The 21,678-nt window shown below is 42.0% G+C and overlaps 2 protein-coding genes across 11 annotated transcripts in view; both read left to right on the top strand.

Moving 5' to 3' along the window:
• myt1lb (myelin transcription factor 1-like, b) overlaps nucleotides 1–13,527 on the top strand; it is a 103,933-nt gene extending 90,406 nt beyond the window's left edge. For 5 of the 10 annotated variants that reach the window (XM_010879128.4, XM_010879130.4, XM_010879127.3 and 2 more), the window contains exons 14-23: nucleotides 2,101–2,222; nucleotides 3,370–3,438; nucleotides 3,564–3,626; nucleotides 4,090–4,173; nucleotides 6,273–6,494; nucleotides 6,646–6,737; nucleotides 7,159–7,262; nucleotides 8,199–8,342; nucleotides 9,351–9,413; nucleotides 10,637–13,527. In XM_010879128.4, coding sequence (XP_010877430.2) covers nucleotides 2,101–2,222; nucleotides 3,370–3,438; nucleotides 3,564–3,626; nucleotides 4,090–4,173; nucleotides 6,273–6,494; nucleotides 6,646–6,737; nucleotides 7,159–7,262; nucleotides 8,199–8,342; nucleotides 9,351–9,413; nucleotides 10,637–10,777 — 1,104 coding nt within the window. In that variant the 3' untranslated portion in view covers nucleotides 10,778–13,527. The remainder of the gene's footprint in view (nucleotides 1–2,100; nucleotides 2,223–3,369; nucleotides 3,439–3,563; nucleotides 3,627–4,089; nucleotides 4,174–6,272; nucleotides 6,495–6,645; nucleotides 6,738–7,158; nucleotides 7,263–8,198; nucleotides 8,343–9,350; nucleotides 9,414–10,636) is intronic. The other 5 variants (XM_010879129.4, XM_010879134.3, XM_010879135.3 and 2 more) reach the window with 5 other exon arrangements.
• A 2,430-nt stretch (nucleotides 13,528–15,957) lies between these two features.
• LOC105015755 (peroxidasin homolog) overlaps nucleotides 15,958–21,678 on the top strand; it is a 50,125-nt gene continuing 44,404 nt past the window's right edge. Inside the window, exon 1 of the mRNA XM_010879126.5 lies at nucleotides 15,958–16,259. Coding sequence (XP_010877428.2) covers nucleotides 16,075–16,259 — 185 coding nt within the window. The 5' untranslated portion in view covers nucleotides 15,958–16,074. The remainder of the gene's footprint in view (nucleotides 16,260–21,678) is intronic.

The following is a 21,678-nucleotide window of genomic DNA, read 5'->3' as shown; positions in this document are numbered from 1 at the left end:
ACACTGTGTTTCACTGCTTTTCTCTGGAATTAGTTATGCAAATAGGTAACGTTAGCACAATGGGACAACATTTAAATAACTGTTCTCATCAAGAAAGGAAATCAATGTAGGCCAAGGTGTTGGCGTTTATACGCGCGTGTACGTGTGCGAGTGTGCGCGTGTGTGCACGTGTGTGTGTGTGTACATTCGTGTGCAGACATATGTAAGCCTGTCTACCTGCCTCTGGACTGGCCTCTATGTCTTATCCGTGCTCTGGAGGACATTGCAAAACGTCCTGGTCCACTGCTCTGGTGGACATCTTCAATGCTGGATGTGCCGCTGTCTTTAGGGGTATTAGTGTACACATACGAAAATAGAGGATTTACATCAATAGTCCTGCCCTGCCCTGCTCTGTAGACAAAGGCAGTCTGCAGACAGATGCAAGTGAGCCGGAAACCCACCAGTGCCATCTAGTGCAGGTGTAAGGTACTGCATTCAAATTCTCAGCCAACTCCCCGGCAGGGATTCCATTGTGATTAGAGCAATAGAAGCAGGGAAACAGACAAACACAACAAAGGGTAGCCTATTTCAGCACAACACAGAGAGTCCTACTATCAGGTTTCTCTTGTAGAATTCTGCAAATTGTAATGAAAATAGATAGGTAGCTTTAATCCAGACATATGCAGCACTGAGTAAAGACGCTAGGGTTTCTCATTTAAAGAGTCAAGATAGGGTGGACGTCTTCAAAAGCTGCATTAAATACACAACAGCATTTCCAGTCTCCTCATTCAGAGTTGCTTCTGTTGATTTGTAAACAAACAGACAGACAGATTGGCTTGGGCACTCACAGGACCCCAAGGTGCTGTGATGGTGGTGGACGGCGGTAGACTGCGTTATTTCTACTTCCTGAGTGCTGCATCTCACCACAGCCCAGTTGGATGTCACCCAGACAGGCAGACTCTGCCATTTGCATTCAAATTGTGTGAGCAAAGTGTCATTGTGTTTTAAAGAGAGCTGCTTTAAAAAAAAATAAACGCAGAATGCAAGGGCATCTACTGCCATTTATTTTGGTGTGTGGGTGTGTGCGTGTGTGGGCGTTTGGGTGTATGTGTGTGTGCCTGATGGAAATTTAGAAAGCGCACAGAAGTAGACTGACTCCTAGATCCCCAACTGTATTGTAACCATTTACCAAGCGCACAGGTCACTGTTGTGAGATTCCATTATCGCACAGTTCTTCAGTCAGATTGAGTTTTACGATTCCATAAGTGATAGAGGACTTAGTTTACCTTGTGCCCACCCTAAGCCACCCTGTTTGCCACACAGGGACAACTCTGAACTAGTGCTTGGCAGCTGTCAACAGTCTGAAGGGCCACGTCACCCGTGTCGCACAATGCAAATCCTCTGATGGTTGCAATGTCAGACACTTTTCACTCCATCATGCCCTCCTCACTTTCTCTCTGTTTCCTTTTCCCTCTTACCACAATCTCTCTTGTGTCCCTGCTCTTCGTCGTTAATCCCTCTGTCTCATTCTCCCTTTCTCTCGTTATTCCCTCTGTCTCATTCAACTTTTCTCGTTATTCCTTCGGTCTCATTCAACCTTTCTCTCTCATTATTCCCTCTGTTCTAATTCAACCTATCTTTCTCATTATTCCCTCTGTCTCATTCAACCTATCTCTCTCATTATTCCCTCTGTCTCATTCACCCTTTCTCTCTCATTATTCCCTCTGTCTCATTCAACCTATCTCTCTCATTATTCCCTCTGTCTCATTCACCTTTTCTCTCTTGTTATTCCTTCTGTCTCATTCAACCTATCTCTCTCATTATTCCCTCTGTCTCATTCACCCTTTCTCTCTCATTATTCCCTCTGTCTCATTCACCCTTTCTCTCTCATTATTCCCTCTGTCTCATTCAACCTTTCTCTCTTGTTATTCCTTCTGTCTCATTCAACCTATCTCTCTCATTATTCCCTCTGTCTCATTTACCCTATCTCTCTCATTATTCCCTCTGTCTCATTCACCCTATCTCTTTCATTATTCCCTCTGTCTCATTCACCCTTTCTCTCTCATTATTCCTTCTGTCTCATTCACCCTTTCTCTCTTGTTATTCCCTCTCTCTCTCCAGCCTGATGACCTGGACCCATTCCAGGAGCTGCTGGAGCAGCGAGGCTACCCTGGTGAAGTCCCCATGCACAGCCCCAAGCCCAAGTACGCCCAGTGCAAGGAGAGCAAGAAGGACCTGATAACGTAAGTTTGACCTGGACTGGACATGTGTATGTATATATGTGGGTGTGTGTGTGTGTGTGTGTGTGGGTGGGTGTGTGTATACGTGTGTTTATTCCACCCCTCCACTCTGCCAACTCCCTCTGCTACAATCATCTCCCCCCTTTGCCACTTTGCTTCCCTTTGTTCCAGAAGCAGTTATTTTCCTTTGTTTCTGTGGCAGTTATTTTCCGTTGCTTCAGAGGAACCATTCCACCCACCTCCTCTACAGTACCTGGCACTATTGGCATGCCACATCTACAGCCCACTGTTCTGACAGCTCTTCATTTGATCCACAGCTCCTCAGATAGTCTGTTGATGGCTTCTCTTATGTTAATGCTTCATCCTAATAAAGCATAATTACCTCTTTGTGTTGAAGCTGCACCTTAGAAAGTATCCAAGACAAAAACATTTTTTATTTTTTTGCAGACAGTGAAGCTAAACTGGAAACAATGAAAAACAAATCAGTGGACAAAAAGTCTTAAACAAACCTTTCATTTCTTGACTTTCTGTTCCTCTCTTTGGTTTTGGTTTCATTCTTTGTCTCTGGTGACAGATGCCCTACACCTGGGTGTGACGGGAGTGGTCACGTGACTGGCGATTATGCGTCACATAGAAGGTGTGACTTCATTTTCTCCTGGTGGAATAAGTCTCTTGGATTTATTGTTTTCAGCTTACCTCGACTCTGCTGTCAGACTACTGCACCCAGAATGCATGGCTCCGTGTTAACCCTTTGAGTAAGATAACAGTTAACCATGAGTCGGAGGATAGTATCTACGTGATGTGTATCATGACCGGGATTCGTGTAGCCCCTCTCCTGTTAATCTATTAACAGACTTACACAGAGCATGTCAACCAAAGGTCTGTGTTCTCTGAATGCATTACACTTTTTATTTATTGGTCCAGTCTCTCATGCGGTTGCGTCAATGTTTCCTTGCAACTCCAGTCTTGTGAATGTGAGACTTTGTGTGTGTGTACTGTGTGTGTGTACTGTGTGTGTGTGTGTGTGTGTGCGCGTGCGTGCGTATGTACTGTGTGTATGTACTGTGTGTGCATATGTCTTTGTCTAGGAGTTTCTTTGCAGTGAGTCCACTCGTTTGCCTCAGTAACGTTGTCCTGGTATATCTTCCAGTCTCTCCGGCTGTCCTTTAGCTGACAAAAGCATTCGAAGCATGATGGCAACCAACTCGCAAGAGCTCAAGTAAGGCGTGAGATGTTTTATTTCGGTTTCCCCCTGAATCCTGAACTCTCAGCGTGGTTGTGGTTTCTCTGACTAGACGCGTGCTGAGTGCTGTAGGCCCTGATTCGCTGTGCTTTCTGTCCCAGGTGCCCGACCCCGGGGTGCGACGGCTCGGGGCATAATACTGGCAACTACGCATCACACAGAAGGTGAAAGAATCACACACACACACACACATGCACATACACACGTATACACACACACACACGTGTACACACGTACACATACACACCCGTACACGTACACACACACACGTGTACACACACACGTACACACACACACGTGTACACACACGTACACACACACACACACATGTAAACATACACACACACACACACGTGTACACACGTACACATACACACCCACACACGTACACACACACGTACACAAACACACGTAAACACACACACGTGTACACACGTACACACACACACGTACACACACACACACACGTACACACACACACACGTACACACACACACGTAAACACACACACACGTGTACACACGTACACACACCCACACACGTACACACACACACTGGTCTGATGGGGACTGAGTAGTTGCGTGTCTGATACAATATGTCCCTGATGTTGTTGTCTCTCTTCTGCAGTCTGTCAGGGTGTCCGCGGGCGAGGAAGAGTGGGATGAAGATTCCGCACAGCAAAGAGGACAAGGAGGATCAGGAGCCCATCAGGTAGAGTCCGACTGGAGCATTCCTGAACACCTTCTGAGGGAGCTAGGGCTCCACAACAACTTCTAGATTTCAGCCTCACAGACTCACAGAAAGGGTGGTGTTTTCTTTGAAATGAAGAAACGGTAACGATCATCCCCAGGTCTACGCTGGAATGAGAGCGGTCTCTGCATAGGGATCACATAGAATTACAGAGATAGTTGGCTGCACAGAGACAGAGATTGATCTGGATTGTACTTAAAATCCTTTAATGCGCTGTTCTGGCCGAATCGCTGCACTCCAATGGATTTTCCTGTGGTTCTGAGAGGAAACCAACGCCCTGTCCTGTCTGCGTGTCTGCCTGTCTCAGGGTCAGCCAAGAGAGGAGTGTCGCTTTCCAACACATCCATCTCCACTAAAACTTCTCTAGGAAGTTCGAGGACTTTGAGGCAAACTTTATTTTTTCCTGAAAGCAAATGGAACCGTGGGGGGTGCGGGGGTTTGGACCAGTTGTTGGTTCCCCAGAGATTGGGTCTGTTTTTGGAAATATAACAAGCCTGACTGATGTACTGATGAAACCGAGGGGACCTGTAGTGACAACCCACTGGAGAGAGATCACATTTTGAAACATTTGCAGCTTCACTGCATCTGGTTATCCATAGTGCTCACTGCTGATTTAATGCTGACCCACTGTAAACTGTGTGTTATTACAGACATTCTCCAAACAGGGTACTCAATACAAACCCAAGAATCAATCGTTTACCATATCAGGATCCAGAAACTGGACCCAGAAACACTGTACAAAAAGTGGAATTAGATTTTTTCTTTTTTTTTCACACTTGCATTTGAAAGAACACACAATTTGAAAAGCATTCATTGGGGTCATACTTTGGCCACCAAGTAAGGTCACAAAGTTCAGGTCACGAAGATGATATGATTATAATACATCAATGATAGATCAGCGTTGTGCAATCTAGACCATCCAATCTTTTAATCGGGACGGTGTAAAAGAATATAATTTCTAATTGCTTATCTAAAGCCCACACAATCAGACTGAGCATTTTAAAGACCAGTCATCTGGAAAGTAGTGGCAATGTTTATACACATATGCATGTATGTAAATCTATATATATATATATTATATGTAAAGAGGCACATATTGTGTTTTATTAGACATTACATAATTATTACAAAATCTAATTCAAAGGACTGTATTGGGACTTGAGGCAGGAGCAAAAAAGAATTTGTGAAGTATGGATTAGTTGAGATTTTCTTTTTGAAATGCAGAAAATCAATCAACTGAAATGAAAAACAAAATGTTCACAGTAACTATATTTTGTGGAGGAATCCCTTGGCAGTTTGGGCATATAATGTTTTTCATGTGAAAACTATTTTTAAGAAGCATACTTTCACATTCCCATGACTCACTACCTTGTCTAGCCTTGATCACTTGTCCTGTTCAGGCTTTCTAATCCGGAGCGTCTAATCTATGGGTTAAGATAGATGATGATTGACTGGGAGAGAACTAAAACTAGCAAATGTTTCATCTTCTCCTGCCATAGACTTCCAGTTCAAATCCTGTTTTGATGCTCTTAACCTAATCTTGTTCCCAGACACATCCGCCCAAAGTCGCAGAAGGTGTGGTGGAACACTGTCAAACACAGCCTTCATTAGTCAATAGGACAGTTGGGAGAAATTCCTGCCGTTACTGCCATTGGTTTACTCGGCATAGTCTACCAATTAATCATCTCCCACAACACATTCCACCATACTGTGTGCCAGACCCTGGGGATGAGGTTACACTTAACCAAATGTATAGCAGGCATTAAAGAAACACTTTCAGGCGTTTGGAAAACAGATTTGTCTTGAAAAAGAGCGAAGCTGGCTGGTCGGCAAGATTACTGAAAGCGCTAACAAAGCCGTACTTTATTCAGTGCTGTAAGGATATTTCTAAATAACTAATGACTCCAGCATCTACAAAAGCGACGCGGACCAACTTTACACAGTACCTAACGGCATAGCAATGTCGTTTCACGACTCTTCCCGAATGGGAGAAACTACAAGCTGTTCTGGGAAAACAAAACCCACGGCCATTGGAATAACCATCTCCGTTGCCACGCCAGGTGTCCGGTTCCAGGCTGCGACGGCCAGGGTCACGTGACGGGGAAGTACGCCTCTCACCGCAGCGCGTCGGGCTGCCCCGTGGCTGCCAAGCGGCAGAAGGACGGCTATATGAACGGCTCCCAGTTCACATGGAAGGCTGGGAAGACGGACGGCATGTCCTGTCCCACGCCGGGCTGTGACGGCTCCGGTCACGTCAGCGGGAGCTTCCTAACGCATCGGAGGTGGGTCCAGGTCCGGTCTGTCATCCGTGTTATCACGGTGCTGACAAATCTATATGGTGGAACTGACGTTTTTTTACCTATCCGGGCAGGTTGTAATTGCGTGTGTGTGTGTTTGTGTGTGTGTCTGAATTTTTCTCACCCATTCTCCTAGTTTGTCAGGCTGTCCGCGTGCCACGTCTGCCATGAAGAAAGCCAGATTGTCTGGAGTGGAAATGCTAACGATAAAACAACGAGCCAGCAACGGTAATGACTGTCACTGCTCACTCACACAATGGAGCCAATCAGCAGTGTGTAGGCCTATGCGGAATGAGCTACTGACTGGAATCCCAATCTGACTTAAAGAGCCAATCAGGAGTGTGTATGCGTAATGAGCTGCTGAGTGGAATCTCTATCTGATATAAAGAGCCAATCAGTAGTATACATAATTAACTCCTGATTGGAACCCCAATCTGAAACAAAAGGGCCAGGATTGCCACCCAGCAATCACAGAAAGCTATACAGCCCCTGAGCTAGCAAGTTAGACAATGAAAATGTATGCATAAAAGACTGTCTCTCTGCTTTCATCACACCATCTCATTCACTTGTAAGGCATTTTTTTGAAGTATCTTCATGTGCTTGGGGTAGGTGGCAGGTGTTTAATCATTTTTCACCATATCTTTTTAAGGAATCGAAAACGAGGAAGAAATGAAACAGCTGGATGGAGAAATCAAAGATTTAAGTGAATCCAATTCACAAGTGGAAGCAGATATGATCAAACTTAGAACACAGGTAAGTCAGTAGGACCATGCCATTTGATTACCTGAATACTAACCAATTTCATAATTGTTCAGTTTCTGTCCATTGTGACACATCCTGCTACTGTCAGAGCTGCTGTATGCACAGCATCCACCAGAAACCCAGAACACTTTTAACACCTTGTCCCATAGTCTCACGTGATCTACCACCAGTTAGACATATTCCAGTATAACGAGAATATGGGGAAAAAGCGGTATAAGAAAGTAGGGCATTCCTAATTATAAAGCAATATCCCTCTGGGATACCCTGCTTGCCAAACACTGAAGAATTGTACAGCTCCGGCAGCTTTCACAGCTAGTATGAAAGGGTTCCTTCCAATATCACTATTTGTGTCTCTGAGCTGCGGAAGCATCAACTCAGTATCCAGAAAGTATGAAACACCCCTTTCAAATCCAGAATGCAAGGAAAGAGAGGATCTTCACATATGTTCCCCTGCAGTTTGCCTTTGTGAGATTGCATGGCAGTTTGACCTCATTTCGGAGAACGCGGGCTGTATTCTAACTTGAGGCAACACCTTTGGAGCCTATCCATCTGCGCGCAACAGTGCTTCGAAATGCACGCGGCGCGTTCTCGCTGAAAATGCAGCGTGAAGCACGAGTTTGGAACACACCCCGCGCACGTTTAGGTGCATTCGTGTGAGTGTCGGTTTGTTGAACTGCGTCCGTCCACACTTGTCCATTGCCCTCTCGGCCGTGTCGCCTTTGTGGTTATGTCCATCTTTCTGTGTGATGATGTCATAGACGTGGCTGCACGCCGGCCAGTCGGCGGTGCGTTGTGGCGTGTCTGAGACGTGCCGCTGCCCGTGGTATGTGAACTGCACCCTGTGTGCTCCGCTGTAACAACCAGAGGTAAAAAATCAGCACCTTCATCGTAACCCTCTTCTTCTCTCACACTCCCTCCCTTCCCTAGATTACCACAATGGAGTCTAATCTGAAGTCAGTAGAGGAAGAAAACAAGGTGATTGAACAGCAAAATGAATCTCTCCTGCATGAGCTGGCCAGCCTCAGCCAGACACTGATTAACAGTTTAGCTAATATCCAGCTCCCTCATATGGTAAGGGACACCAAGAACGGAAATCTGGGAAGTTCCTACAGTATAAGCAAACATACAGTGTCATATGAGTCGATTCATTCCTATGCTCATCATTGTACCGTATTTGCGTATCTTATCATTATTTGTATTTTTGTGAAGGCCCTCAGGATACTGCAGTGTTTGTGCACGCCAGGTTGGGCAGGGGCTTTCCAGGCCTAGATTAACAAAAAAAAGTTAGAAGTTATTTTGCTAAACTGATACATGGGAGTTTTATAGTAATGAGGCTTGTGTTATGAATTGGGAGTGTATGTGTCAATACAGAGAGTCACAGTGATGACATAACGGCATTGTCTGGTGTCTTTGGACGATCCGTTTCAAACCGTGTCGACAGAGCTGAATACCAATACTTAGTATTTAGTAGAATTATTTGTATTTATCTGTTCTCAGTGTAATTAAGAGTTAAATGTAGGCTCCAACACTTTGACTCTCTGTTTGTAGACTATAGACTAACACGTTTGCAAATTCAACATGCAAACTTGTTGCTCTATCGTGGATTTTTATTGCACAATAATGTGATGCTGTTGACGCAGATCTGTAAAAAAAAAAAAGCCCAAAACAGCTTTTCCATGTGCATCAATTAGATTTTTTTTCTAATATTCTTTAGAAAATTAGCAAAAAAATACAACTATGTCCGTGTCATCCACAATTTGAAAATTTAGCATTTCCTCTGACAAAATGCTGAATTTTAAAAACAATATTTTGATCTGAAAATATGCGTGTGCGTGAACACAATAACATATCATTCCAGAGGCTACGGTTTATTCTGACTATGTTGTGAGCTGGATTTAGTAAAGGCCTGATTGGGAGCATGAGATCAATCCTTCTTTTCGTATTCAGTTCTTTGTCTAGCCTGTATTTCTTTCACATAGTACATGTTATCAGCCGTTCTATTGGTAGCTACCTTAGCTAAAATGCTACCATCTAGTGATTGTTTGAGAGAGTAACAGTCACTTGCCTTCCCCCCCATAGAAACCGTCGGCACACAAAGAGGCTCCCCTTAGAAATAACAGCTGCTTACAGATGCATCAGAGAGTAAGGCTGTCATTCATTCTATTTTAACTTTATACCGCTTTTTGCTCTCGTTTAATTTTTTTTTTTTAGGACAGTTTGGTTTTTATCAGGACAGTGTGTCAATCCTGCAGCTCAAAAGCCACCATAGTACAGTAGAGTATAGTTAGTGCTCGGTCTGCAGCCCTCATAGTACAGTAGAGTATAGTTAGTGCTCTGTCTGCAGCCACCATAATACAGAAGAGTATAGTTAGTGCTCTGTCTGCAGCCCTCATAGTACAGTAGAGTATAGTTAGTGCTCGGTCTGCAGCCACCATAGTACAGTAGAGTATAGTTAGTGCTCTGTCTGCAGCCCTCATAGTATAGTAGAGTATAGTTAGTGCTGTCTGCAGCCACCATAGTGCAGTAGAGTATAGTTAGTGCTCGGTCTGCAGATACCATAGTACAGTAGAGTATAGTTAGTGCTCTCTCTGCAGCCCTCATAGTACAGTAGTGTATAGTTAGTGCTCTGTCTACAGACACCATAATACAGAAGAGTATAGTTAGTGCTCTGTCTGCAGCCCTCATAGTATAGTAGAGTATAGTTAGTGCTGTCTGCAGCCACCATAGTGCAGTAGAGTATAGTTAGTGCTCGGTCTGCAGATACCATAGTACAGTAGAGTATAGTTAGTGCTCTCTCTGCAGCCCTCATAGTACAGTAGAGTATAGTTAGTGCTCTGTCTGGTTCGGAATCTCTCCCATTCATGTCTCCATGCTGTCTTTCTCATGTCCGTTTGGATTTTATTCATGTGACCATATCTTTTCCCTGGTCTTGATGTGATTTGCATCCTGAATCACATCCACTGTGTTTCATTTAAATCTTTACAGCCATAGTGATTGGTGGAAAAAGCTTGTTTTGGCAACGGGATAGTTCACATAGTTACGTAGTGCATAAACATAAAACGCCTAAAGATGCCACAGCATGACCCTCTCTTCCCACTGTGGACGTTCCTGCATGATACTGTACCCTCCTCTGTGTGGATCCTCTTTGTCTACAACCACAATTTCACAGTCTTTTTACTCTAGCAAGGCACATTATTGTTCATAGAGCCATCTAATATGAAAAGGACCTTTAACAGGGCCAGTTTAGAGAAGAGTTAGTTCCAAGTGGTTTTGTTATCACTGGCTAGATTTAGTTTGTTTTCTGTTCACTAATTCTCTATGGGTTCCCTATAACCTAATTGTGGTGCTCTTTAAATGTTCCACAGGAGCCGATCAGCGATCAGAGCTTTGATGCATATGTGACCACGCTAACAGACATGTACACTAACCAGGATCAGTACCAGAACCCAGAGAACAAAGCCCTGCTGGAAAACATCAAACAAGCGGTGCAAGGAATCCAAGTGTAGCCCAGCCCGCTAATTAGCCCAGCAAATGACAGAGCTTCTTTCTCAGAGGAGTGAAGGAAAACAACATCCACAGGAAATAACTAGAAGTGACATGATGGGATGATGCCTCGTTTTTTTTTTTCTTCTGTAACTTCTCATACAGTGTTAGATATTGATTTGAATAAAAAAAAAGAGTGTTATGCTTAGAAAACTTCATAACAATTTTTTTTGGTCTTGCGTTAAAGAAAAAAAATAGTAAATGGCAGAATGATTTTTGAAGACATTCACATTTTGTACGTTTTCATACCTTATGAGCTGGCATAATGTGATGTAATGTTTCTAGCTGCTCATTTATGCACAATTTTTGTGTATATTTCTGAACAGTATACTATATGACATAGGACATTAACTCACTTATAATGCTTGATGATGAAGCATTTTAGATGAAAAGGCTGCCATGGACAGTGGAAAAAAGCTAAAGCAATGATGAACTCAAAGGACGTAGCTACTTTTCAAGATTTCTTTTCCTCACTGGATGATTTTGAAATTACACTGATTTTTTTTTTTTTCTTCTTGTGTGCAGATGTGGGAACAGCAAGACCGGGTTGCCAATCTTTTTTGTTTTAACAATGCTTGAACAATTCTTAGTCTTTTTTAAAGGTTGACAGCAGTAAGTGGGGGCATTTTTAATTGGTGTAGTAAATGAGTTTGGAAAGAAACTGACTTGATGTTTGTATAAATGTTACAGTTTTATTGTAAACATCATCACACGGAAACCCAATGGTGAAACCCCATTCTACAAAGGACTATACACTCTGGATCTTTTGTGTTGGTAGATTGTCATTGTCATTCAGTCAACAACAAGATGGTGTATAATGGCACAGAATAGAGTATTCAGGCATTATTCTAGCGTTTGGCATTCTGTTTCGAATTTCAAAATTTCTGTTGCTAGAATCTGGCAATGTCTCAGCAATATATAGCTAAATCATATGTTTCTAGATATGGGATACAATCTACATGAAGAATATGTTTCGGTATGCAATTACTTGTTTGTAAACATTTGGGGGGAAACAAATGAATCTTTTTACTGTATGTAAAATATACATTTTTATATAAATCTTTTAATACAAAAAACAAAATATTTAAAAAAGTTGGACATTCAGTTTTAAAGATGAAAGATGCTTTATGAGTTCCACTTTCCTTACATACGATTTTGCACAGGGACACCTTCGTTTCCATGTTTTGATGTTTTTACAGGAACTAAAGCAGTACACGAGAGCCTGAACACTGAGTAAGGAGGTTTTTGTAAAAGAGTATTTATACACGCGTATGAGAGAGAGCTGGACTTACAGGGTCATTGTCCCCACTTATGTGCCAGTAGACCATTTGCACTTGTCCTGAAGATAGTATCTTAACATGCGGCGGCGTGCAATTACCAGGTGTTCCTTTAGCACACAATTGGTGAAATTAACTGCTAGGAGCCACTAGGTGACGAATTTGTACCACTGAAGGAGACGACAGGGATTTGAATCAGAAACGATTATCATAGTCATACCAGTAGTAGTGAATTCTATTTCATTTTGGTATGCTATATCAATACAAAATAATCCCCAGCAGCACTTTATGTCTAATCACTGTACAAATTAAATACTCAATCAATTAAAAGTTAAAAAAAGGAAAGTACAATGTTTTTACATTGGCTTGGAGAGTGGGAAATGACCTCTTCTTGTTGAACTCTAAATGGGGTGATGCAGTTTCATGTCTGTCTGCGCTCCTTCCTTCTGTTGTGCTATTAGTTTTTAGCGACCATGTTCAGAATTTGCCTTTTTCGGAGCTAAACGCAAAGGTGCTTGTCGTTCACCCGATCTCAGCTATTGTACTTCTACGTCCTTGTTTAGGGCTACATCGTCAAAGACTGCATTATGCCTTTCTCCACAGCATTGTGTCTGAAGCTTTTTGCCAATATAGTAATGCTTTCCGTAGAGTAATGGCTAATATAAGTTTTTGACTTAATTTTCATTATCAATACAATGGAAAGGGATTCAAAGCACAAACCGGCTGCTCATCTATCGTTGGTACGTTACATATTATCAAATTTGAAAAAAAGTTACATATCTGTGACTATTTAAATAGGGAACACGAAATGTGTCGCATTAGAATGCTGAATTTTCATATAAATTATTGTGAATTCATCAGAGTTTATTTATTCTAACATGTTCATTTTGAGGTTGATTTAGGTAATCATTAACAAAGACAGGATTTTGTATAAACTATTGTGCTCTCTGTGGAACTGAAGTTTAATTTATTTTTGTACTACACAGCATGGATTTGTTGACATTTTAATTTTGCTATAAATGTGTGAGATCACAAGTTGCTGTGATATTTCATTTTTAAATTGTGAACTTTGTACAATTTTTGTCATGCTGGATGTTGACACATCTTACTCTGAATAAAGAAAATATTGTGTTGCCACGGGGCTGTAAGCTGTGATGGCCAGTCTTCCTTCTTACCCCATACTAACAATTTAGTGGGAAACCCCAATGTTCTTGGAGCCCTAGTGTTTCATTCCGAGAAAGGCTGTATTTATTCCCATGGGTTTCCATGATATACAAACGGTTTATATTCCAGGACAAACCTCTGATGTTTTGAAATAAGATTTCTTAGGATAACGTTTCACGTAGGATTTTGACATCCATACAGGGTAGGGTTTTACTCTGGAGTACTGGGTATTCATCAATGTCATACCCCATAACAACCAGCAGATGGCAGGACAGATCACTGTACTAGGGTGGGGTGTAAGAAACCATTTTATATACCACATTTCCTGGCTGTCCCTGTTGTTACTCAAATAAAAATGCAATGTGTCTAACCATAACCCACTTCAACATATATTTGTTTTTGCCAAATGTATGTATTATTGCATATTAAAACGCAGTAGTGACTATATGAAGCTGTTCGCTATAATACTCAGGACATCGTTACCCCCAATGGGACGTTGGTCAGAAGGCATTGATGATTTTGACATATCCATCTGCTTTATTTCACACACAGAAAGCAAACTGAGGTTGAGGGGTACAATAACCTATCCACGATTTTTGGGCTTGTAAGGCCAGTAGGTTGTTTAGTCTTTGTGGTTGTTTAAGCTTTCATATGCTCCATGTCAGAATCAGAAACGTCTTAATTTGCTAAGTACATTTACTTTATTTTTAAGAATTTTAAATGAGCTGCAAGTGTCAGACAACATATATGTCACAGAAAATCCAAATCTGATTAAAGAATTGACATGCATTAAATGACAGTAGACAAACGGTGAGCATATGAGATGAACGCGCATTAGCAGAAAACCTATTACCTATAAATGTGTGTATACATATATCTATCGTGCACATTTACAGTTCAGTCTACAAAGCATATGCATTTACTATATCTAAATCTAGGAAGGCGGGCAGAGTTTAGGCTGTAGAATAGTGCTGTATAAAACAACTGTTTTATTAGCAGTTTACAGTTAGGAAGTGGCTTGATGTGGGTAGCATCTCTGTGGGTAAGATTACTGAATTAGTAAGGGCCACAGCATGGGGAAAAGGAACTGTTTAGCTTTTGGTATTTTCTTGGTCATGACTGCCTGCCCTCCACCTGCAGGAACAGATTTCTTGGAACACTGAGTGACAGGGTGGGAGGGGCCAAAAATGATATTGCATGCAGGCTTTTTAGGTGTAGAGTCAGGTAGGAGCTGAGAGGAGGGCAAGTGGCAGTCAAGTCAAAACCCCTTTATGCGGACCGTACAGTGTGATGCTGTTGATCTCCGCTGTGGGCAGATACAGACCTAAATAACATAGTGATGGGGGAGGTGAGGATAAGCAAGGTCAGCAAACGCTGGGATGTTATTTGAATGAAATGAACTAGGTAGGAGTGAGTATGAAACTTAGATACCGAAAAGAATTAAGGAGTTGAGTAGTGTGGTGTGATTGGAAGCTTGTAGGAGTCACATGACCATTCACAACAAATTCAGTGCCTTCCAAAATGATTTAACCCACTGGGAAATACGAGCAAAAAAGACAATGAACAATTGCAATTTTATTTATCAGCTTGATCTTACATTCAAAATCTGGGAGAAATGTAATCATTAATTGAGGTGAAACTGTTCAAATATTTTTTTTCTCAAAAACGTGTCACAATCATTGGCACCAGCTACAAATAGGCATTATCTAAATTGAATAGAATTATCTTCCAATGGATGTAATGCTTTTTTAGTTTCAGATACAATGGCCATCCCAGGACCCTGACTTAAGCACCTCTGAAAACCCGATGTGTGAGCTAAGAGTAAAGTCCACAAGCAAGGACCAAGAACACTGAAGGATCTGGTGAAATTCTGCATGAATGCTCTCAGATCCCTTGCTGGGTTCTCCCACCTCAGCAAACATTAAATTAGACAGAGTGCTGTTATTTTTCAAGGGGAGGGTGCACAAAGTACAAAATGCCAACCGCAGGGGTGCCAATGTCAGGAAATGTGTTTTTTAAACAAAAACATGTATTCATTCATGAAGAATTTGTCTTTCTTTTAGTTAAAGATTAGAATTCTCTCAATACATTTTTGTTTAAGATCAAGCTGATGAAAGAGAATTACATTTTATAACCCTTTAAGCCAAGGTGTGCAATCTTTACCAAGGAGTGCAATTATTTTAGAGGGTACTGAATAATCTAATATAGGTCTATACACGTTTTATAATATATTTGTAGTCCTATTGTTGATTTATAATAGTTTTTCAGAGAAAAATATAATCTGATTTTAATAATTAATCCAATGCTAATCATATACCTATCATGTTCCAAATAATGTCAAAGTATTGAGTTTATCCAGTCCTTTTTTTGTAACTAAATTATTTTTTACCCAAAGGCTCCTTTTTATTTTATAATATTATTAAAAGTATTTGATAATATGCATAGCTCAACTAATCATCCGAATACCGACATTTTATCAATTTGTCCTATTTTGTGTGCACAATTAAACAATGTTCTTCAAAACAATTGCAGTATTAAATCTTTTGGCATACAACAGAGTATCATTTTTACTTAACTGGTATTTCTTTCAGTTCAACATTGACACATTTTCATAATTGGCTTAGCTCGCTCCCCTCTAGTAATATTTGTGACAGTGCCCTATTTTCTTTCTGTTTACAGTAGTAGGCCATCTCTCTGTCTTTTTCTTTGCTTGGAGGGAGGGAGCGGGTCTCAGCCAGAAGAATTCCTCAACTCAACCGAGGTTAGTCAGCGAGAGGGGTAGCTGGCGGTGTGTTCTCAACACTGCTGACTCCCTAGCAATGGCGATGTGGACTGACCAACTCTTTTCCAAATTTTTAGTGTCAGTGGCACTGATTTTGGTATCCAGTGGCCCACAGGCTGTCATTTCTTGTCCAAGCCGGTGTTTGTGTTTTCGTACCACCGTGAGATGTATGCATTTAAACCTGGAAACCGTACCTGCAGTTGCTCCTTCGACGACCATCCTGTAAGTAACATTCATTCTATCTACCGGGAAAAGTAAATTACTCTATGGAGTGAACAGAACGAATGCACTGATTGCTGGAGTAGCCTAAAAGCAACCCAAGTGGTTTAGCCATGCAATATACAATGATGAGCAACGTTTATTATCATTTAAACATTGCAGTTATCTTAGGCTACCTTAATTAAAACCACAGTTGAGGAAGCAGGATCAGAAGAGAGATCCTCTTCGGGACCAGATCTCCATTCCGGTTGTCCATAGCCTATTCAAAGTTGCAAGGATAGTATATTCGTTTTGACATGTCTCCTATCGAATTTGCAATTTAGGATTATCATATACCTAAGATTTAGTTTTATATCATTCATTTTACAAACTAAAAATAAAACAATAGGTAAACTTTTTGTTCAAGACAGCTATCTTCATTACGTAAACCAGGACAAAGACATCGGTCAATAGAGCGTAGTCGACAGCAGATCATGGAACATATTGCCTTTATGAACTTCCAAGACAACCTTGACACCTGCCAGTGACTGCGCTAAGCGTTCTGATATCAGAAGTCGAAGACAGCAATTGAAATCAGCCACAGATAGTTGAATCACACTGTATGTCTTTGTTGTAGGACTATAATGGTGCGAGCATAGTGAGAAACGCCACCATGGGCTGAGTTTTCCTCGATGCACTCAGTGAATATGGTATGTTATAGATAAGCTTTTATAGGCATCTCTGTAAGTAGATGGCCATTGACCAATATGGAATGTTTTAGTGATGATCTATGCAGCATATCGCTGTCTAATATTGTAATTAATTGGTCTTTGGCTTCATAGAGAACAGGAATCAGGTTCAGGTTGGTAGGCAGGAATAGGTCGGTCAAACTCTCTGAGTTCCAGATAAGGGTCTTAAGCACAATATATGGTATCACTGGTGCCGTCAAAAGTAGTGGCACTTATTATATATGAAAGGTCTTGTGTACTTCCAAAGGTCACAGGTCAAACAGGATTTTGGTTCTTTTTTGGTGAAGGCAGGCAAAAACTGAAAGATCCAGCGAACAGCCAGGCAGAACAAACACACGCACAGCCCTGGAGCTACAGAACAGTCCAATCTCTGGAATATGTTCCTCTAGTTTAAATTGACCCATTTGATTTTGCCTGGTTTCCCCTGACCCGCATGCATCTGTGCAAATAAAGACCTTCATTCACACAGGCAGTGGGGCACAAAGGAACAACTCAGCCAGTCTTTAACGATGGGGGCAGCATGCATAGCATTAATCCCCCCTAACATCTGTAGGCAAGCCCAGGGCCATAGGTAAATGGGGAACCGTCGGCCCAGTCCTGGAGCCTGGACAGAGCTCTGCCGCCTCTTCAAATTCTGCATTATGAGCTTTTCCTCTGCCCTCTGGAATGTTATTATCCAGGTCTCCTTTCTCCTTTGAGTGTTCTGTGCATCAAACGTGCGGCAATGTTTTCACACGCCCAGAGGGGTCTAACTGACTCAGCAGCCTTGCCCTGATGGCCTGTGCTCATTCCTGTCAGGACATGAATGTAGCTAGCCTACAAGGCTCGCCCCAATTACGCCGCTGTAAGCGGTGCACACACTGCTGGTCTTCAGACTGGCAAGGCACCGCACCACGGAACCTGAGCGTTGTTTTGAAAAACTGCTTGAATGTGGAGATTACTTGTCTCCCAGAATATGTGGTCTGCCTGGCCACCAAGTCACATCGAGTCTCTTTTCTACTGCAGTGATGGTTTGGTTCCAGTCAACTCCTTTGAACAGGAGAGACAGCTTTGCGTTTGCATAGATCCATGTTATGACACCGATCTCGTGTCTGAGACTTCGTCAAGGCTTTATGGATCCCTTATGGAGGTTTAAAATTCCACTCTTTAAATCTGTTCCTCATGTAAGCACTCTGCCACAGTACCATGACCGGAACAGTGGTTCCTCTGACCCTGGGCGCCAGCTGATGGTTTGCTGTTAGTACTGGGGCCTGAAGTGAGTGGGCAGAAGACAAGTAGGGTTGTTGTGTGTGTGTGTGTGTGTGTGTATATACAGGTTCAGTTGTGGTCCTGCATGGATCTTTGTTCCAAAGATGGTAGGTTTGAATCTCGCTGGGGCCACACGTGGATTGTTTGCACACATGACAGTAAGTTGCTTTGGGTAAAATTGGCTGTTTAATGCTATTGAAAAATGTGGTTTTGTGGCGAGGCTGGCTTGCTAGGCTCTAAATATTTATGCATTGGATTCCTGACCTGGTGGTGCCCGTCTTGACGTGGACACTCCTCCTCATCGTCATCATCATGGAGCGCTGCTGTCAGATGTTCTGCTACCAGGCTCCTCAGAGCTGTTGGAAAGTATTTTGTTATTGTCTGAAATCAACTCCTCAGCAAACCTCTCATTCTCTTTTCTCTGTCTCTCCCTCTTTCTTTATATCCTCTCCATTTTTGTTTCTCCCTTCATCCACAGTGTCCTCTTGTCTTTGTCTTGCTCTTGTCCGCTCTTCCCCGCTCTTGCCCTTGCTTTCCCTCTCTAAACGTTTGAGCCCCTCCCCGGCTCTCTCTCCTGTGATGGATTTCATTAGTGGACCATTTTGGTTGGTTGCTGCAGGTCAGGCAGCTTCGTGCCAGAGGCCCAGCTGGGGCAGAAGCAGGGGCTCGGACTGACCCCAGGTCTAATGTGGCGTGTGTATCTAAACGCTAGTCAGTCAAATCAGTATGTGTAATGCGTGCCTTTCTACTGATGTCAACTCCTGAGGGAATTTAGGGACGCTGGCCTAACCACTTGGCGTTAAAAACAAACATACCATTGCTTTGTACATGGATAGGCTCTCAGAACGTCAGTGCGTTCTGTGAGAATATATTGAAACTCTCAATGTCTGTCTTCGCCTTGCTTCCTGAAAGGGCAGGGAGAAAAACTATATTTTAGAATCTAAATCACCTTCAAATGCTATTAATGCTATTACTCACACACACAACCAGGACTTTGTGTAGTCCTGCAGCTGGTGGCAGACAACTTATAAGAACAGAATACACAATGTGTACACGACATGGGTACACAACACGGGTTATGAGCATGTGAGGAAATGGGGTACGAGGCGGTTAAAATACTGTACATGGCTTTCCAGTTGAAGTAGACATTTACATTAAACGGATAGTTCATGTAGATTCAGGGAGGGTTAGCAGTTTATAGAGCGCAGTATAGAGCAGCAATAGTTTACAGTTTTTAGGCACCTTGATCTGGGGAAAGTTGTCCTGATGATGTAATGAGCATTGTCCTCTTCTGCATGAGACACACAGCTAGTTGTTGAGAACCACCGCTTAGGGAAAGAAAGTGTTCAGTTGGATGATGATGTAATGAGCATTGTCCTCTTCTGCGTGAGACACACAGCTAGTTGTTGAGAACCACCGCTTAGGGAAAGAAAGTGTTCAGTTGGATGCATCGCTTGGTGATGATTGATTAGTGCTGCCGCCTGCCCTTCAACTTTTTGGAAAAGAAGACAACCATGAACCAAACCGAATCTGGATTTACTGTAAAATATTTTACATCAGAAGTGGTACTTCTTCTGTGCAATTTCACCTGAAGTTGTGAGCTCGTCCTGCCTCCATGGTTTTGTCTGACTTATCCATGGTACCTGAACCATCACCCTCAGTGAGAATCCTCGTGTGTGGTGTAATCTGTGGACTGGAGTGTTATGATGTTGGAGTTACAGTCGTTGGTCTAGGGCAGTAGAGAAGGTGAGAGCCTATCCTTCTTCCTGTGTTGTGTCCTGTTGATCAGGAAGTGACTGAATAATGGAGCTGGCTGGATACATTCAGCTGGGAGGGTTTTTCTTGTACTTCTGGGATGATGGTGTTCATGTTTTCATGCTGACTGATGTGAGTGCTGCAGATCTGTAGTCAGATCTGGAACTGGAACGTGATGGAGGATTTGAAACAGACATAGCTGTTTTCACCTGTGCTCGTTGCTCACGTTTTCTTTCACGGACAAAGTATATATTTTTTTTCAAGTAATAACTTTTTTTCCCATGTCTTTGCTGGCACACATTTGTTTTTCAGCTGTTGTCTCTGGGGACTGTCTGTGGAGGCATTGGATTAAATTACCCTTACTCACTGAAGACATGCTGTACATCTACTCTGGGATTTCCAAAGATGGAGAAATTATTACTTTCACATTGTCAGCTCCATTTTGCCAACATTTTCTCATTAGTCCTCTTAGCCTTACTGACCACAGACCCACGGTTGTTGATGCTAACTCTTCCGCCTACTAAAGCTCTGCAAGGACAAATTTCAACACAAAGACACATGCAAACTGCCTTGTCTTGTAATTGTAAAGTATGTCTTGATGTCTTTTACAAGAAATGCTGCTGTGTATAAAGTAGCAACACTCAACATTTCTATAATTTCTTATTTCATATTACAGCACATAATGTTCAGAGAAATTATGAGATTTTGGTGGGAATTCCGATATAAAATTTAGAGTAACATTATTTCTTTCATTGCACTCATACATTTTCTTTTTGTTTCAATTTAAACAAAATATCTTAATGTCTTATGTCTTAAAATGTTTTTTTTGCATATAGATTTAGAATGTATATTGATAATTCATTGATAATAGGTGGACCATCTTTTCAGGAACATTTTGAAAATATACTTTTGACAGTAATTACAGCTGTGAGTTGGGTGCGATAGGTCTCTACCAACTCCTAGATTTGGTTTATCTTAGCGTTCTTCACTACAAAACTGTTTAAGTTGTGTCAAGTGCCTTGGGGAGCATTGTTGAACAGTGATCTTCACACTGTCAAATGGATTAGGTTTGACCTTTGGCGACGCAAGGACATTTACCAATTTATACCTTGCCAACTCCACTGTAGCTTTGGTGCTTTTTTTGCTCTGGGTTATTGTCCTCCCAAATGATGAAGTTCCAGCTTTCCTGGACTTTCCTCTCGGACTTTGCCTTACATTGCTCATGTAACTTCCCCTTCTAACCTGCCAGGTGCTCCAGTCACTGATGATGAGAAACATCCACATAACATGGTATGTCGATACATGCTTCACAGTAGGGGTGGTGTTCATTGGGTGATGTGGCGTGATGGGTTTACGCCAAAACAAAAAAGTTTTTTAATCTTCTGTGGAATCTCTTGAGTGTTTTTGTGGCATACAAAAAGGATTCAATCTGACATTCTTTAGAAATGGCTTGCCACCCTGACATACAGGCCAGATGTGTGGAGTTGCTTGGGATGTTGTTGTCACACAGAGATTTTGTCTTTACACAACGTTGACAGTTTTGAGTGATCTTCTGTGCTCATGGTAGAGATTTTGCTTTGTAAAATGTACAGAAACATGTGAATCAGTAGAATTTATCCCAGGTTGGGATATTGAAGGTCATTAGATACACCTTAGCTAAACTGCAAATACCAGGGCAGCAGAGATTTATT

The sequence above is a fragment of the Esox lucius genome, chromosome 15 (genome assembly GCF_011004845.1).
Source record: "Esox lucius isolate fEsoLuc1 chromosome 15, fEsoLuc1.pri, whole genome shotgun sequence".
NCBI lineage: Eukaryota > Metazoa > Chordata > Actinopteri > Esociformes > Esocidae > Esox > Esox lucius.
This window is presented reverse-complemented; position numbering and strand designations above follow the sequence as displayed.